The sequence below is a fragment of the Mchenga conophoros genome, linkage group LG7, assembly GCF_057382185.1.
Source record: "Mchenga conophoros isolate Kocher_MC1m ecotype Shallow Benthic linkage group LG7, M_conophoros_male_GT1.1, whole genome shotgun sequence".
Classification (NCBI taxonomy): domain Eukaryota; kingdom Metazoa; phylum Chordata; class Actinopteri; order Cichliformes; family Cichlidae; genus Mchenga; species Mchenga conophoros.
This window is the reverse complement of record NC_140532.1, coordinates 48,793,272-48,812,767: the sequence shown is the minus strand read 5'-3', so window position 1 is coordinate 48,812,767 and position 19,496 is coordinate 48,793,272. Positions and strand designations below refer to the sequence as shown.

Below are 19,496 nucleotides of genomic sequence, written 5' to 3'. Positions count from 1 at the left end.
TGATGATACTATATTTCTGCCATAAAGTTCAGAAACGTGCTTCACAAACCATGACGTTGTGAGCGCGCGCGAGGGACGTCGCCGCCCACTTCAAACACTCTTTTTTTTTTTTCTTTTTTTTTTTTGAGAAAGAAAAACGGGTACCCGCCTTATCTGCTGCTTTTGACTGTCAACACGGTGGAAGAAGAGCACTTGTCGTGTACCCCCTCAGTGCCTGCTCACCATGTATAAAGCTATATCGAGTCTAAGCGGACGCTGTGCTGCTTTAACACGAGGGTCCTGCTCAATGCCCTGTTTGGCCTATTTCCACCGGGCAAGTGGTGAGTTCTCCCTGCTTCAGCTCCAACATTTACCCCCACTATATAAGTGTGTTATGCTTTTTGGTTTGTTGCTACTACAGTGCAGGAGGAGCGTATTTCAGTTAATTGATTCAACGATTTTTTTTCTTTCTTTTAATAATGTCTCAATTTGAAGATCTGTCACAGCCATGCCATTGTAGATGTCTGCTGGAGGTTTCACAACAAGCAAACAGGCAGCATTACATCAGTGTGCTATGAGGTCAAAGGTTATCTTAATGTGGTCCCATCCTGGCTTCAATATTGCTGAAAAGTGTGAATTAAATGAAACCAGTAGCATCAAAAGCAAACACAGTTTAAACCTGATTTGTGTGGTTTTTTTTGTTGATGATTAGAAATTACATTTGGTAATTGGGTGTTAAATATTTGGCATTTGTGTCAACAGAAAGATGTTTCACATGATGTCACTGTAATGTCACGCCAAAGCTTTGATCATCCTCTGCCAGATAAAATAGAGAGCTCTATGGTTGTCAACCAGCTGTTCTTCCCTTCTTCTTCTTTTGTTTTCATGCTGCAATTAATTTACAGGCGCATTATGTCAGAAATCAGCCTTCAAGCCCCCCTCTACAGACGTGCCAGAGATGCCCCCGTGCAATTTCAGTCCAGAAAAATACACGGTAAGAGCAGACTCCTGCTGATACATTTGGCCTTGCATTATGTAATCGCTTCAGTAATAACAGTACTTAGTTGGCTGAATAAATGTAGTAAAAAACCTCAGTTACAAAAAAATAAACATCCCATTCTGCAACCCTTATCTTGTTTATTTGTCTCTATCAAGGGTATGTCCAAAGACCGTATGATAGAGATCCGCAGACAGAACTGCAACCCCATGACCATGAAGGTTACTTATTATAAGAAGCCAGTGTTCATTCACCAGGGGTACATGCAGTGGCTGTGGGATGTGGACGGGAGACGATATCTGGATCTGTTTGCTGGTGTGGCGACTGTCAGTGTGGGCCACTGCCACCCGTAAGATCCTTTACAGTTTGCCGTGTAACACATGGAAAAGTATTTAACAAACACAGGCATCCGATGGATGAAGTAGAGACACTGACATGAGTCGGTTATTGTAACATTTATGCACCACTTTCCACCCAGCATACAGTGCTATTGTAACAGCATGGGGTTTTTTTAAAAAATAAAGCATTTTTAAACATGCCCGTTTTCTTAAGAAAGCATACATTATTTAATAATGATAATTAATTAAATAACTATTTCAGAAAAAGATATTTATCAGGGTCGTAATTCTTAGCTCCCTGAAAAATTGACCAATGTGCAATGATGTGCTTTAACTTTGTAATGCTCAGAGTTACAACAATCCAGTTACAGCCAAGGTTATCTTCAAATGTATGCACAGCATAAACACTTAATCAAGGGTTTAAGCTGTAACTTGAATTGTAACTTCAAGAATTATTGATGCTCACAAAGCAGAAGATAGAAATACAACTTATCCCAGTGTGTTATCCCAAAGTGTCAAGAACTGGAGCGAGAAGTGTCATAAAGGAATTCATAGAAAAAGCCCCACAGTACAGAACAAACCTGGCAGGATTGAAAGGTTTTAAAGACTGGAAATTAAACTAGTGAGAGATGTGCCTAAAGACCCCAGAACAACTGCTGAGACATGAGTGAATGACCTAAAGAATAAAATCTTAAAGAAGACAATCACTACAAGTAGAGATGCCTTTAAGGCAGGCTGAAGTACGCTAGGAGAACCTGGAGAAAGATTATGCAAACTGGACACGCAGCCTGACATGTGTGTTCTTTACAACCCAAAAACACCATCCCCACAGTGAAGCACGGTGGTGGGAGTATTATGCTGTTTGTCTTTCAACACGACAGCAACAACCCAAATCAGATGTTGCTCCTGGTGAAGAACTACCATAAGAGGACCAAAGTAAACGTTACTGACTATTGACCATAAAATCTAGAGAAGGCTGAGAGATTAGTCAAAGAAGAATGGGCTGGTATTTCTCAGGAGATTTGTTGAAAACTACAACAAAATCTGCTGCAGACTGTTATCCAAGAAGATATGATACATGTTTGACTATTAACATCATGGGACTAATAGTTTGGAAACCGATAGTTTAGGTTTTTGTTCGTCTTAAAAGATGTTCGTTTTAAAAATCCCTTGCTCTATTTAACAGATACTCTGGAAATACTTAACCAAAATATGAGGCTAATAATTCTGTAAGCCTCTCCTATAAGACCTCTGTCTGTCTACCATCCCGAGTAGCTTGGTCGTTTTAGAGAATGCCCTACATCAGTCGTCCCCAACCTTTTTGCGCCACAGACCGCTTTATGTCCAACAATATTTTCACGGACCGCCCTTTAAGGTGTCACGGATAAATACAACTAAATGAAACCAGTACCGGTACGAAAAAAACAAGATTTATTCATAACACACGGGAAAAGACCCAGGGAATCCGAGTTAACGATAAAAAACGATTACAAAAATAGCCGAGCCTCAACTCTCATGGCCCAGTATCAAATGACTCCTAGTCCATGGCCCGCCGGTTGAGGTTGTCTCCTGGTTTCTCTTTGCCTAAGCTAATTTATTTTCTGCTGGACACAATAAGAAAATCACTTATTTTCCACATGTCAGCACCAAATCTACTCCATAAAACATCACAACGCGCTAAAATACTCGCCGCATTCTTCATGCCTTTACAGAACCTGTGTAAAGTCCCCAACCTCCTTTCCACCTGATTTTTTCCCTCACTGTTGTACATCTGTTAATGAGTAACACCTTAAATTAGATTTTTTTTAAAAATGCTAACATAAGCCAAAGGTAGTTCGTTGGTTCCAGCTGTTTCTAGACATTTTTAATCTTATTACACACCTGTTGCATTAGACAGCAGCAGCTGGTAATATCAATAATTACTGATTTATCCCTGCAGAAATGGTCAGTCTGCATCTAACAACCAATATGTACCGCACTTCAGACAAGTGAGCTATGAAAGTTATAGATTAGATGCTATAGTTTTATAAGCCCAGTTAGGTTGTGAATTTTCTAAAGAAACTATGAAACCATTGTTCTACGTTACTGAAAGGTTACTGTGAAATGTTGCGCTTAGTACTGTACAAGAACTGAGGCAAACACTCTGAATGAATAAATCTAACATATTTAGCAAAGTACTTGTTGGAAGTTGCTGAAGTACTTTTCTAATTACTAAATCGTCATATTATATTATCACAGAGGGAATGAAATGGCGTCTTTGTTCACAGGAAAGTAACAGCAGCTGCAGAGCAGCAGCTGAAGAAACTGTGGCATACAACTAGCATCTATGTTTATCCAACGCTTCATGAGTATTGTGAAAAACTAGCCTCCCACTTCCCAGATCCGCTAAAGGTAAGATATTGAGTTTTTCATTGAATTAGCTGTCATCATGGGCTGAGGCTGTCATTAAACAGTGTGCTGGTCTGTTCCTTGTCCAGGTGATATATCTGACAAACAGCGGCTCGGAATCCAATGACCTGGCAATTTTGATGGCTCGTCTCCACACAGGCAACAACGATATAATTACTTTAAGGTCTAATTTTTTCCTTTTTTCTATGACTAACAAAGGCATCCTACTCGCCTCCTGATGAAAGAAAAATGTAAATTCTGTAGAAATGTTTGATTTTTGGCAGCTTTGGTAACTAAACTTCATAGGCATTGTTTACTACGAAGCAGGGTCAACATACCCAGAATAATCAGCCTAATCAGTCTCATGAAGGTGGTTATTGACCCAGGGTTTCGCATGAAGGGGGTGGTGTTGCAGCAAATGACCAATCACAAACAGGGATGGGTCTACTGACAGTGTAGCAGCTCATTTTACAAAGGAAGATAAAACTGACATGATTGGAAATATTAAAGAGGTTAAACATGTAATACAAACTAAAGTCAACACAACAGCTGCAGAAAGTGAGCAGAAGTGTGATTGGCTATACTAGAAAGTAGTGTAGTATTATAAATGCTGTATGAATGTGTTTTATGCTCTTCTGCATATCTTGATTGCAATAAGTGTTTATCTGAGTTACTGACCTCTGGCATCAACGATGCATTTTCACCCAGAGAACTGCCGCTCACTGCTTATTTTCTTTTTTCTTCTGCAGAGTTGATCAGCAGTTTCTGAAATATTTAAACCAGCCCATCTGGCACCAACAACCACGCCATGTTAAAAGTGACGTTTCCTTATGATTCTGATGCTCAGATATAACTTAAACAAGTCAGGCTGTCTGCATGCTTATCAAACTGACCAGGGAGGTGCCCTGTTTCAAGGATCTTTAAGACTTAAAAAATAATTTTAAATTGTTTGCAACCAACAGAAAATTGCAGGAATAAGACTGCATCGGAGCTGCCATATTTCTCACAGGTGCTCACAAGGAAACAACAAAGGCTTAAGACAATTATAAAAACCTTTTTGTAGCCATACAGAGCGGTCGAAGGCAACCTTCAGCAATGCTGCCGCTATTTTCCAGAGAACTGTCAGTAGGCAGTACTTGTTACTTTATACTTGTTGATCTAGTTAGACGTGCAATATAAATTGTCATGATGCCACACCTTTGTAACATTGAAATTGTTCATGTTGAAGCGGCTTTGCTAATCCTATAATCTTGTTTCGTACTACCGGCCTCAGGTTTTTGTTTGTTTTATTGTTTTACAGTTTTTACTATTCTCCTTTTTTATGCTATTAATTCATGTTATTTTATCTGTTTGGAGGCACTGAAAAGACAAGCACAGAGTTAAAGTAAATCATAAAAAACAACGTTGAGGATTGCGGTATTGTTGCTAGTAATGTGTATTTTTGCCTTCTAGAGGGTCATATCATGGTGGCAGTCCACAGACCATTGGCCTCACTTCCAATGCAGCATATAAATACCCTGTTGCCAGTGGTTTTGACTCCACAAATGTAGGTACTGCAAGAAGACAGCAAAAAAAACCAAAAAAAAACTTTGTTGTATCTGAAAACTGGAAGATTTCCCATTCAGTGCATAAAGACGCATATAAACAAGTTAAATTAAACAAATTAAAGAAAAAACTGCAATAAAACACTGGCATTAATTTGTTGAAAATCTTTTCAACTTTTAATCGAACATTACTCACAAAAAGATATTACCTCATATGCAAATCTCCTTGTTGTTCAGTTGGGTTGAGTAGTCAGTGAGTCAAAAAATTTTAATTTTTAACTCTAAGCAAACTTTTCAGTGATCCCTGGTGCCCTATGATAGTTAATAATTGGCTTAAAGTGACACATTTAAGGTCAAAATGTATTGAAGGTGTGTGTCACTGAATATGTTTGCATTATTTAAACTAATTCATTTGCACATTTTATATCTACTTAATTAAATATAATTCTGAAATGGGCTGAAGGTGGCCGATGCTTTCGCAGCAGTAAAGTTTGGTGATGCTTTATTTGTGCTGTTAAACTGAAATAAGCAGACCTGATTTCTGTCCAATGAACAGACCATGTGTCCCGATGTGTTCAGAGGGCCTTGGGGAGGAAGCCACTGTAGAGACTCCCCCGTTCAGACCATCAGAGAGTGCACTTGTGCCCAAGGTACACACACATGTGCACTTGTGGCTCAGCGCTAATTCACCCGTTCTGTTCTAATAAACAGAATAAAAGAGGGAGATGTTTTTAATTTTTTATAATAGTCTGTCTGTATCCAGGTGACAAAAAAGGAGATCTCTTTGTTTGGGGGGGGCGGGGGGGGGGGGGGGGTCCTTTGTTTTGCATAGATCATTATTGATTGACACATGCATCTAAACAAAATTATATACTTTCATTTTTGTAATTTTCTGTTTCCCTTTTGAGTTGTGATTCAAAAACATGCACTTCTTTCAAAATACAGAGTAGGGCAGATTACTTATAACCCCGAAAACAAGGCAGCTGTTCAGTATTTACTTCTTTTAATGTTTTACCACTTTCAGGAATGTTAATAATAACCTGTCTCTACTAGACCACTTGAAAATGGTCCCATTGTCAGCACAATTTCATGGATTTCTGCACAAACCAAACATCTGTCGCTGCAAAATAATATCTGAATCAGCCAACCATCTAAACTGACAAGAAAGTTTTTTTTGTGTTGTTCCCCCTCCACAGGTCACTGCATGGCAAATGAACAGTACATTGCACAACTCAAAGAGACATTTGCTACAAGTGTCCCAAACAGAATAGCTGCTTTCTTTGGAGAGCCGATTCAGGTACTTTATTCAATTGTAGGGTTAGGGTTTCTTTAAATATTTCCTTTTTTCTTTTGGGGTTAAACACGTTGTTACGCTGAATGGATCGTGATTTAATTTAGAATAGGCCTTTGTTAATATACTGTCTATGTTTGTTGTTTTACCTTGTTCAGAGTGGTCGCTGTGTTTGTGTTAATTAAGATGTGACAGTGGGATGTGCACGTGTGTTTTTATACAGGGAGTGGGAGGAGCTGTGCAGTATCCTAAAAACTACCTTAAGGATGCTTACAAACTTGTTAGAGAGCGAGGAGGAATCTGCGTTGCTGACGAGGTTAAGTGCAAATGTTAAATAGGTTTTCTAATTAAATTTTTTTTAGCTACATTGTTTTGTTTGGGTCAGTTTTTTGTTTGTTTTTTAAATTCTTAAAAAAAATCTTTAAGCCTGCCACAGCATATTAGAAAGTGGAGATTAAGCACATCAGTACATGTGCTGCTACACGTGTTGAATCTGCTGTGTTATTTCCATTTAAATAAAGTGCTTTATGGTAAAGCATTGTTATAAAATATTCCTAAATGCATTAAAAAATAAGAAAGTAACTGCCAATCACTCATAAGCTACCAAGTCAGTGGGCATAAACACTATGTTTGCACATCTGTGCCTTAACCACACATACTAGTTTTACACACAAATGCAGGAGTAGGTGGATTTATTCTAATAAACTTTGTTTAGAAAAACCTGTTCTCATAGGAAAACTTTTCAGTATTCTTGTTTCAATACAACAACCACATAAAACAGAAAAGCCCAAAAATCCCCCAAATTTTATACACGATATTGAACCCTGGATTTTTTTTCTTCAGTCTTGAAGAAATTCAGTGAAGAGGTGGGCGTTATTGTTTCAGTTTCTTCAGTTGTAAAATTCTCCTGCTTTTTCACTATTGCGGTGCATTTCTGTCTCCAAAAACAACAAATTATTTTGTGTGTGCACTTAGTTTGTACGTACTCTAAGACCATTTCTATGCACATCTTACGATAATGTAGCATGTGTATGTACATATGTCAGTATGTACCTTATCTCCTCCCTGACAGGTGAGCCAGTCTGACTGAAACTGTGTAAGAACATTGCCACACTTGCATCAATTATTAACATCCAGATGTTTTAAAAAAAGATTTATCATAAATTCCAATTCTTCACCCCCCTGTGACTGTAATGTTTCACAGGTCATGTTCAGAGTATGTCACTCGTCTATAATTTAACAGTCACCAAAATGTATGTCTGTGGCAGTATTTTGTTCGAGTCACCACTGAATATGGAAGGAAGACAAAAGTGCTGCAGGCTAGGATTAGTGAATGAGACTCAGCGTTTGAAGGGAAATGTTTTATTATCTTGATTAAATTACAGATTCCTACAACACCCCCAATAGGTATTAAATTCTTATGGACAATTAAGGTTTTTTGGTTGTTGTTTTTTTTTTGCTTCCTTTACTGTAGTACTCCAAAAAGGGGAAAAATAAATAAATAAATAAATCACTTAATCATCAGTTTTTCACCTGGCAGGTCCAGACTGGATTTGGACGAACAGGAAGCCACTTTTGGGGTTTCCAAGGCCACGATGTTATTCCTGATATGGTTACAATGGCAAAGGGCATTGGCAATGGATTCCCAATGGGAGCTGTTGTTACCACACCAGGTGAGAATATACTCTAGTGTTTGTAGATCTGCTTGTATACTCAAGAAACATAAACAAATACATTTAATTACATTATACATTATTTTCACTGGCAAAATGTAACTGGCCGTGGTGAGACAGCATCTGTCTCTTTCTGCCAGGTGGTGATGGAGCTTTTTGAATGTGAAGACTCAACAATTTAACATGTATTTATAGTTTATCAAAAAAAAAAAAAAAAACAAGGACACCATGAAAACGTATTTTTTTATTTATTAATTATTTTATACTTTTCAAGCAACAAGCAGACCATATTTTCTTTTTTCTTTTTTTACTGAAATTGTGAGTGAATGAAATAATCGGCTCTCCAGTTTTGACTCACCACTTCAGCCAAGCTCTCAGCAAGAAATTGAGGAAAGGAGACAAGGAGGAAAAAGTAGTTCCACATTGAATACCTAAGACATAGATTGATTTGAAGAAAAGCTTCTAGTACTTGTTCCATTAGAACAACGCTGCTGGAGCCCTGAGAGACTTGTAACGTTGTATTAATAATGCTGTGAGCCTCAATGTGAGCCTCTCTTTGTTTATCATATAGTAGCTGTATGACTGATGTGCTACCTTGAAAAGTACCATCAGACTCCCATTTTTATCCATTTTGGATTGTTAGTGTTAAACAATACTAAAAGACCTAGCATCACGTTGATAAAGAGTTCAACATGAATTCATTTTTATATAAAATACTTTTGATAACACAAAAGTATTTTATATATCTTATATTTTGAGATGTAATTTGAACGGAGCAGTCGCTGGAGGTTTGAATTTGTTTTTTCATTTTTTGTTGTTTTGGTTTGGTTTTTTTTTTTGGTTTTTTTAGAAATTGCAGCCTCCTTTGCCAAGGGGCTTCACTTCAACACCTTTGGGGGAAATCCTTTGGCTTGTGCTGTGGCTTCATCGGTGCTTGATGTAGGAATTCTTTAACCTTTTCTAAATGAAGCCTGTTCAAGATAACAGTGACAGCAGCGACACTGAAATACAGAAAAAAAAACCCTGCATTTTTCCTTAACAGACAATCAGAGAGGACGACACCCAGCAGAACAGCCTTCGTGTGGGCACCTATCTGATGACAGAGCTCGCGAAACTCAGAGACAAGTATGAGATCATCGGTGATGTCCGTGGAAAAGGCCTGCAGATCGGTGTGGAAATGGTCCGAGACAAGGTGCTGTGATCCTTGTGCTCATATGTTTATACAATACATATTTGCATTGTGCCTCCCTGGGGGCGTTGGCCAGCATTGCCCCAGTTAACTGTTTTCTGCAGCATGTGTGCCATTTTTAAATTCCGAAACATGTATACAGACATTCGTATACACACCTGGCGTAAGGTTTGGTCTTGTGATCGCAGAGTCTGAATGTTATTTTGGTCATTTTATTAATCCTGATTGCAAATCGGAGAAAAAGCCCAGTTAATACATAATTTCAAAACAAAACAAAAAACATGTATTTAAACAGCCATAATTCTGTACACACCTTGTGCTTGTTAGAGGACTCCTTTGACCTATAAAATCGTGTGTTTCTGAAGAAACATATCCTGCGCCGTTCTCACGTGCTCCTAAAAATCAGGCTTTTGTTTTAGAAAAGAAAATAGATTGAATATCCTATAATATCCTATGATACACATTTATAAAATACAGTAATAGTATTGTTTTACTTACCATTTATGAAGGCCATGTTAAAAAGCTCATACATATTACTACTGACATTCCCACCTGTTTTACTCAGATGTCATTCTAAATCACACTCTTGCAAATCTCTGAACACAAAGTGCATCATTTAGCACACTTTCTTTCACCTGTAGGAACACTGGCCTTCAAAATGCAACACACTGATTTAGAAATTGGTCCAACTCTTTCTGCACGTTTGCAAACTCAACTGGAAGAACAATTTAATCATGTGTCAGAGTATAAAAGAGGCTTTGAGTCATTTCTTCAAGTGTTAGGCAAGAAGCTGAAACAGGAAGAACAAAGAGGAAGAGTGAAAGGGGGTCTATGAGGAAGTTTTTTTTGGTCAGTTCAGCTAAACACGTATTGCAGTAATACACATATATTTCTTACCCTTTGGGATCTGTGTAGGGTTTCTCATTGTACTTGCAATACATGGTGAAATTAGTAAATTTGCTCAACATATACATTAAATAGGTCCTTTTTTTTATTATTCTTTTTTTTTTTGGATATAGGTGCTCAAAATCATTTGAATACGTAGCATGACCTCACCAAACCAAAACATACATGAGCACTTTTGATGATACTGTTTTATATTTATCACATCAGTGTTTGGATGATGGTCTGTGAGAAGACATCAGGTAATATCTGTGTGTATTGTTTTTGTGGAAGGAACCCGTCTTGAGAAGAGAGGACATGTTTTGTTTTTTTGAGTGCTGTTTTTATTTCGCAAGAGATGTGTGGGGTTTTGACAAAAGCAGCAAACTCTTTGTTTGCGTTTGGAGTTTTGAGAAACCGAGTCACAGTTTCTGGAATGAACCACACAAATAAACATTAGGAGAAAAAGTGTAATGAGAAATGAAGTGGGTGAACTTTTCATTCTGAATCAGAAGATCCCAAATATAAAAACATAGTCAGTGAAATTTTTATTTATTTAATTATTTTTTGCTGCCATCTTTATTCATTTATTTACTTTTTATCTGTGTACCAACCATCTAGTTAAATGTTTTTTCTTTTGCAACATGGCTGCAGGTTGTGAACCATATTTAGTCACTCAGAGTGTGTGTCTTCTCAACATACATAATTCAAGGTTAAACAAATGAATTCAAATCCATTCACTCACTCCATTTGAAAGCTGAAAAGAATTCCTGTCTGTATGCTCTTTCAGAAGGTTTGTCATAGACATTTGTGTCCTTACTTTGGTACATGTTGTCATGAGCTGTTGTGTGAAGCAGGCCGGGTTAGGACCCAGATGTAGGACTCAGAAACTGGACTAAACTTAAAGGCAGCTTTATTTTTAGACTTACGAGAAACAGAATACAGGAAACTTAATTATTCAGAGACTAGGACCCTGAATAGGAAATACTGGACATGTAGAGGGGAGATTGCCATCAGAAACTAAAGAAAACTGAAGACTTAATTACACACATGAGGTAAGGGCAGAGTGGAAACGTGGTGAACAGAATCCACTAACAATCCAAGGGAAGCAATGCGGAACATCACACACACAAGATGAAGGACTATTAAAGAAAAACAGGAAACAACATGAGACAGAGACCCAAACTTAAGACATACAAACTTGACACAGGGAAACGGTAAAGAAATGCAGAGACAAGACTGAATGGGGATACAAGACTCCCTTGACACAACAGGTAGACCATACAACCACAGAGACAGACAGACACATGTTAAATTTATTTCAACATTCTTGTCTTATACCATATACTGTGATTATTAGACCACCCTACACTGTTCCAAAAAATAGTACTGTCTTTCTAGAATATCATGAAATTTACATAAGTAGACTGTGATTTTACATGTCAAAGGTAAAATAACATAACATCACTGTAAATATAGTAAAACACAATTTACTTGTTTTTTAAATATATTTTTTGTACATATGCATATTTAGATTGTAAAAATACATTCACAAATGTATCATGATCTCACAAATATCTGTCCGTTATTTGAAAGATCGAACTGTTGAATTCAAATGTAATGCTATGGAAAAGTATATAACATGATTCCTATAAGCTTGTGTTACATCACATAAGTATTATTATCGTTGCTATTTAGGGCGATCGTGGCTGAAGAGTTGGCAGTTCGCCTTGTGATCAGAAGGTTGCCGGTTCGAGCCCCGGCTCGGACACTCTCGCTATTGTGTCCGTGGTCCAGACTCTTCACCTGGTGCAATATGGCAGCCTCGCCTCTGTCAGTCTGTCCCAGGGCATGCAATCCATTATTATTTAAACCAACTGCTAACTGTATATTTATACATTTACGTATTATGATTCATATTGCCACATTCATTGACCTTGTTTATAGGTAATTTCATTGTTACGTTAAAATGTTCCTAATTTAATGTCTAAAAGCACTTGGAAAAGGCAGAATCCCATGTGAAATTAGCGCAACAAACTCTATTTTCATTACTGAAAATAACTGTATTTTCATGAGAAAGTTATTTTCTGTTATTTTACGCTAGTATTTTGGCGCCCCAGCTGCCGGAATATTACCGTTTTTTTAACATTAGTATTTTTCCTATTTATAGATGATTTCATTGTTTAATCACATTAACATGTTCCTAATTTAATGTCTAAAAGCATTTGGAAAAGGCAAAATCCCATGTAAAATTAGCACAACAAACTGTATTGTCATTACTGGAAAAAACGTATTTTTATGAGGAAGTTATTTTCTGTTATTTTACGGTAGTATTTTGGCGCCCCAGCTGCCGGAATATTACCGTTTATTTAAGATGTTTTTTGTAACAGTGTAGAAACAAGGAAATACAAATATTTTACAAATTTGTCACACAAAACTTGCTTAAAACTAAAAATTATATTAGTTATTCAACAAACAACTACATAGTCCTTACTTACGTATAATAACCAAAAGACTTAATGCCCCCTTAGGCGTTGAACAGCTTGCATTCTTGCTAGCTTGGTGCACTTTGACAGGCTCTTTTGATATTGACTTTCAGATCATTTCTAACTAGCCCGAGAGACCTGCTGTAAATGAAACTTTTGTAGAGTCTATCTTTGAGTCCATTATAGGCCTTGATTTGGCCACTCCATCAGTTCGAGTACTTCCTTTTTCTTGTTTCTTGGTCAAAGAGTCTTTGCACAGCTTTGAAGGATGTTTGGGATCATTTTTTGTTGGTATATAAACCCACAACCAGTCGGTTTCAGTCCAGAAGGGATTCTGGGATGTTGAGATAGACCTTGTTTATGATTCACTAATGTCAGTGTTCCTGGGTGGTTCACCCAGTGTTCTCAGTTTGTTCATGTTCAGTTTATTTTGTCACACGTTCTCATTTCCTGTTTTGCTGTTCCAGTTACTTCCATGTGTCATTAGTCAGATTAAGCTCAGCTGTTCACTCACCGGTCCCTAATCACTAATCATTCAGCCTGTGTATTTAAGTTCAGTGTCTTGTGATGTTGTGGTTGCCGTGTGTGCTTTCAGCTCAGTCAGCCATTCAGTCATTCAGCCAGTCTGTTCACGAATCACCAGTCCTCACCTACCTGCAACTTTTTGGTGTTGACCAAAAAGTCCAAACTTGGATTTCTGTGTCTAGACTTCCTTCGTCCAGTCATTTGCAGTACAGTGTTCATGCTTCCTGGCAATTCTGAGGTGTTCTGAGATGTTTGCAAGTCTGAATAAGGTCTTCTAAACAGCTATTCTTCCCTTTAAGCCTTATTCATTGAGTCCTTTGCTTGTGGTCACACTGGAGTGCCTCTCAGACTCTGATTTAGAAGCTCATCTCTGTCTGAAGATCAGCAGTGGCCTTCTTTCTATCTCTAGTAATTCAAACCTTGAGGTGTCTGACATCTGCTTCAGTCAGCTTTTGTTTTCTGATTTTGTTTTCTGCCTCCAAAGCACACTTGACCGCTCTGTGAGAACACTTTATGTCTTGCCCTACTTGTCTCAAAGACCATGCAGCATCACGGAGTGATTTCATACAGACGCTTTCCTTTTCAGCGAGTTCTCAGCAGTTTACCATTTTGGCACACTGGCAGTCAGAAATTAATCAAGCATAACATCCGACCACTAAAAACTACTTTTTTGCTCAGGAATCCAAGTAAATAACTGTAATTTGGCATCTTAATCAAAAAATAATTATTTTCTTGATTATTTTTTCTCTTTTTTTAATAAAGCTGTAAAATTGAAAATTGGTGGATTAAAAACATTTATTATATGTTAACATTAAAAATATCATTTTGGTTAAAGCGCTTGCACATACTGGTGGATTAACTTTTACAGAAATGTTAAAAAAAAGATTTTTGGTAAGTACTAATGCTCTTAATATAGGACAGATGTGACATAAACTTTACACTGGGTGGTACACATACATATACTATTTTTTTACGTGTAATGTTTATTGTTTAAGATTACGGATTAGGGATATAAAGAATAAAGAACAATTTGTCCTTATTTTAAAGAATAAATAATGTTACGTATGACGTATACTGTCACACACCACATCTCATAGAATTTATCAGTGATGCACCATGTGCATCAGGCAAATATTTATTTCTCCTTCTATGTTTAAAGTGACTCAGGACTAGCCATTTGGTAAAATTATCCTGGTAATTAAGCTGGATAAATTACTGTGCTTACCAAAACATCCACCCACATCCGTTTTGTCTATTATGTGTAGGCCAGCCGAGATCCGCTACCCCCTGAGGCAATGGCTGAGATTTTTGAGGATGTCAAGGACATGGGAGTCCTGATTGGGAAAGGAGCAATATATGGACAGGTAATTTCACCCACTCTCTAACCTTCTGTATACTCATGTATGTGCTAGACTGCAGTGTGGCACCAATACATGCTGTGTCTGCAGCACAAACCTAATCGTTTTCTAAAATTCAAGCACACTTGTCATTTTGCTTACTTTCCTTTTTCTTTTTTACCTTGGATCTAAAACAGACATCTGAGCAGTAGCTCACTTTGATAATACATTAAATTACAGAAAATGTTGGTTTTGGAATTCTTCATTTCTCTGTCTGTAATTGTGCCTCCAGCTCTCCTCATCATGCTTTACTGAGACATTGTGATGTCAACACTGCTATTTAGTTCTTCTATTTATGGCTTTAGAAAACAACATGCTGCAGGTATTTTTGTGGTAGCAGAAAACTGATTATTTTCGTAAAGGAGAAAAAATCATGATGTTTTAATAGTCCAGAATCCTACAGGACTCACTTCTTAACTTGATGTTAACTGAAAAAGAGAAATTGCTGTGTATAAGCCGTTTGGTTCACCTAAAATGTATTTTTATATCTAAGTATTTTTTTCTTTTCTGTATGCCCCCCACCCCCCAAATGATGGATAATTCAATACAACGGTGTCTACTGTTCCAAACCTATAACATTATTATGGATGAGTGATAAAGTCTTGTGTTTTCCTGTTAACAGTCTAAATCACTGATGCTACATAATCTCTGTTGTTCTGCTTTTATCACTCTTTAAGACCTTCCGCATCAAACCCCCCATGTGCATCACAAAGGAAGATGTTGATTTCTTCACGGCAGTCTTTGACAAGTCTGTCCGCAACTACATGGAAAGAAGATGAAAGCCTGGAAAAGGTCAGACGGATTGCTCCGTGTTAAAGAGACCCTGGTCAGCCAGAGGTGACCTTTTTTCAATATGAGTAGTAGAAGTCTCAGTATTAATCTTAATAACCTCATTATCTCTGTTTTTACCTTTGTATAGTGATTAAGAAGATGACATTTTCTAATTATGTTTAATGATTTTGTTATAACAAAGACTTAAACGGCCTCACTGATAAAATTGATAACTAACTTTTAGTTCATTTTGCTCTTTTATATCTGATAACTGTGTATGATCATTTATAAAGCGATGCTTTGCTTATTACTTATGATACCACAATAATAATGAAAGCTAGAAACCAAAACCAAATCTGGTTATTCAGCAAGTTATACTTAATCATCTTACTAGGCATGTAGATGTTTACTTCTGACAGTGGATTTATTATCTTGTTATCAGTGTAAATAAATGGATAAAATCCTATTTCCACAGACCAATAAAACGTGATATTCTGGAAACACTGACATAGTGTCCAGCTGTTTTCATTGCAAGCATACAAGTGAAATAACTGTTACTGTTCACTGAATCACTGTGAGGAGCATTACGATTCCATGTAACCCTGCTGCACTCTGCAAACTGGAATACTGCTGTACTTTCAAAATCTTATTCTACTGTGACGCACTCATGTTTACATAACACTGTTTCAGTCTTACTGACCACTCAAAGTGCTTTAGACCATACATTCATATAGTGCTTTCAAGGAATTTATACATTTCATACTTAAAACACTTTATCTACCTCACATCCTGAGCCAATTTAGAGTCACCAATTAAACCAACATGCATGTCCTTGGACTGTGAGAGGAAGCTAGAGTATGCAAAGGAACCTCACACAGGAGGCCAGGGACCGGCAAGACAACAGTGCTTATTAATATATATAGCGTCCTCTCTGCAGTCAGTTGTGGCTTAAAACTGTTGTGTTACAGAGGAGACAATATGCTGCAACTTCATGCCGTAACAGAAAGTGATCACAGTCCCTAAAGCCATGCTTCTGTGTGCACCAAAGCTGATATGAAAATGACTGAGGCATCTAATGCTTGGAAATATACAGAAAAAGAAAAGGAACATTAAAAAGCAAGGCAAATGTTACCGTGATTACCGAGCAATGACATCCAGGGAAACAAAAAGAAACATGAGACTGTGAGGTTCATGGACTGAGTGCCTGCAGTTTATCGGTTTATGTGTGTGTTTTTATTACATGAGTGGCAAGTTATTGTTAAGTGTAATTCTCTCTTCTATTGTTTTAATACTGGCCTGGGGAATAAATTTTGTTCTTCTTTTTAACATGTTAAATGTCTGTCTGTCTGGATTGTACACCGTACTGCAGGAGATAAAAAAGCAACTACAACCGAATTTTTGAATGTTTTAAAAAACATTTCTGTCCATCCTGGCCTAAATGCTTTGAATAGACAACCTACAGGGTACTAATGCTGCAATAAGTCCAACTGAGTCTTCTGAAATCTCACCTCCACATACTGTGATCAACCTTTACACACGGCTATAATTTATCCTTGAATGCAATGTGGGGTGAGAACCTCTTAGCTGAGTATTAGGGTTCACATATGGAAGAGCTGTGACTTTCAAAATGTAAAATAAAAACTTATTAATTAGGAGAATATTAAAGTAGAGGAAAATAATAATAATGGATTGGATTTATATAGCGCTTTTCAAGGCACCCAAAGCGCTTTACAATTCCACTATTCATTCACTCTCACATTCACACACTGGTGAAGGCAAGCTACAGTTGTAGCCACAGCTGCCCCGGGGCAGACTGACAGAAGCGAGGCTGCCATATTGCGCCATCGGCCCCTCTGGCCAACACCAGTAGGCGGTAGGGTAAAGTGTCTTGCCCAAGGACACAACGACCAGGACAGAGACACAATGACCAGGACAGAGAGCCCAGGGATCGAACCGGCGACCTTCCGGTTATGCGCTTCCCAACCCCCTGAGCCACGGTTGCCCCTCGACCTGAACAGAAAGTGATCCTGAACAGCAGGATTTAGAAAAAATAAAAGCAAAACAAACCCTTACAGTCCCAGTTGCCTAAGAGCATCTTCTGTACTCGTAATCTGGCAAGAACCAGTACCAACCTACTATCTCAAATGGTTAACAGTGGTTATCCATTTGAGACGCTGCGGGACACTACATCTTAGAAAAAGCTCAAAGCTGCAGGTTGGCGTAAAACGGTGAAGGGAGAAGAGCTGCTGTGTGTGTGTTTGCTCAACATGTATAAAGTGGTCTCATGCATAAGTGGCCAGTGTGCAGCTTTAACAGGACAGTCCAGCTGTTTAACCAGTTTGGCCAGATTTCGCCTGGGAAGTGGTAAGTTACCATGGAGATGAGCCAAGGACAAAAGAAATGTTTGTCATGATGATCCATTAGATAGCCTTTATGTAACCAGGAGCACACTTGACTTTTTCCTACTTAAACTTCTCTGCTTGTTGGTTCATGATTTATTAAAAGTACTTTCAGGGCTACGTGATCTGTGTAAAATTGCTGTTAATGCAAGCTGCAGGACAAACACAATATATGTGTATTACTCCTAAAACAGATATAAAATCAAGACTACTGTGTTGGGAAGGTTACTTTTAAAATGTATTGCACTACAGATTACAGAATACATACCCCCAAAATGTATTTTGTAACGTATTTCGTTACGTTACTCAATGAGAGTAATGTATTCTGAATACTTTGGATTACCTATTATATTATCATGCTTTTTACAACTACATGAATGTACTATTGCTGTGTGAATTATTACTTTTGCTGAAGCTTACTTGCCATACCAACACCAACTAGATTTTTAAATCTGAATATATTTGCAGCGATCTCGTATAGGAAACTGTTTCACGCGTATGTAAAACAGGTCCGCGGCTCCGAACCATAGTAAAGGGACCTCTGGCTAACATGTCAGGCTCCGTGTCGGGCTCGTAGCTTTACTTTGTTGTCTGGGTCAACTTTGCTAGCGAGAGACAGACAGAGGCGTTGAAAGGCTGCTCCAACGAAACTTATTGTTTGGGAGGAAAACAGGAACACGGTGTACAGTCGAGTCTTAATAGCTTACTTAAAACTGGGCTCGTCAGGCACTCTTCTTGGCTGCAGTGGTTATTATTATATTTACATGCTTCCAGCTCCCGTTTCTGCTCGGTGACAACTCGTACTTTTCCTTTTTCTCCCTCCCTCGCTCACAGACACATAACGGGTATGGCAGTCCATTCTCGCTGCAGCACGGACTACACTGCCCATGAGGCTACATTCTTTAGGGCGATGCCTGTAACACTCTGCCTATTGCCTTCATATTAAATCATTTTTGTGAATAATTTTTTAAAATATTTCTTCACATCATTATGCGGGCCGCAAGTAGGGGTGACATGGGCCGCGAGATTGACACCCAGGCATTAGAGCCTCTTAATGCGCGTTTTGTTTGGGGCGTGGAAACCAAAAATAGAGAGGACATAGCCAAACATATGAAACAGGAAAAGACCCTTTATTTCAACAAAGTAACTGTATTCTGAATACCACCTTTTTAAACGGTAACTGTAACGGAATACAGTTACTCATATTTTGTATTTTAAATACATAACGGCGGTACATGTATTCCGTTACTCCCCAACACTGCAGGTGGGAAAAAGTTCCAAATGTATAGCACAGATCATCCGAGGTGTTAAAGTGTTTGTTTTTTTATCTGTACATAAACTCTGCTGGTCTTTGCTCAAATAAGATTTTTTACAGTGAAATCTACCAAATGTGTCAGGCACATTTCACATTTCATTTCATTTGGATTCAAGAGTGAGCTGCTAAGTATTTGGTGGTCAAGGGCAGAGGTCACTGTGATCTCACAAACCATGATTTCATTAGAATCTCATTAATCTCATTAGAAGCTACTTTCAGCTGCTCCGTCATTCATACTTGCTTTGTTCAGATTTGTTTTAGACTAGAACTACAACTCCCAGAGGGATTTGTGTCTGCAAATCAATCAAAGTTGTGATCTTTT

At 37.9% G+C, this 19,496-nt stretch overlaps 1 protein-coding gene across 1 annotated transcript; it reads left to right on the top strand.

The window, feature by feature from the left end:
• The first annotated feature begins 143 nt into the window (after positions 1-143).
• Positions 144-15,961, top strand: LOC146570969 (alanine--glyoxylate aminotransferase 2, mitochondrial-like). Its single transcript, XM_085279829.1, has 14 exons — positions 144-320; positions 885-973; positions 1,135-1,325; positions 3,582-3,705; positions 3,792-3,886; positions 5,155-5,248; positions 5,803-5,896; positions 6,443-6,543; positions 6,761-6,853; positions 8,078-8,210; positions 9,061-9,149; positions 9,253-9,402; positions 14,558-14,656; positions 15,367-15,961. Exons 1-14 carry the CDS (start codon positions 224-226, stop codon positions 15,466-15,468), a joined length of 1,551 nt encoding a protein of 516 aa, XP_085135955.1. The 5' UTR covers positions 144-223; the 3' UTR covers positions 15,469-15,961.
• Positions 15,962-19,496: the final 3,535 nt, after the last annotated feature.

Bases quoted from the DNA above. Each gene is read 5' to 3' on its own strand.
- LOC146570969 (XM_085279829.1), top strand. From the start codon at position 224: ATGTATAAAGCTATATCGAGTCTAAGCGGACGCTGTGCTGCTTTAACA. The intron at 321-884 runs GTGAGTTCTCCC...ATTAATTTACAG, and splicing joins CTATTTCCACCGGGCAAGTG to GCGCATTATGTCAGAAATCA. The intron at 6,854-8,077 runs GTTAAGTGCAAA...TTCACCTGGCAG, and splicing joins GAATCTGCGTTGCTGACGAG to GTCCAGACTGGATTTGGACG.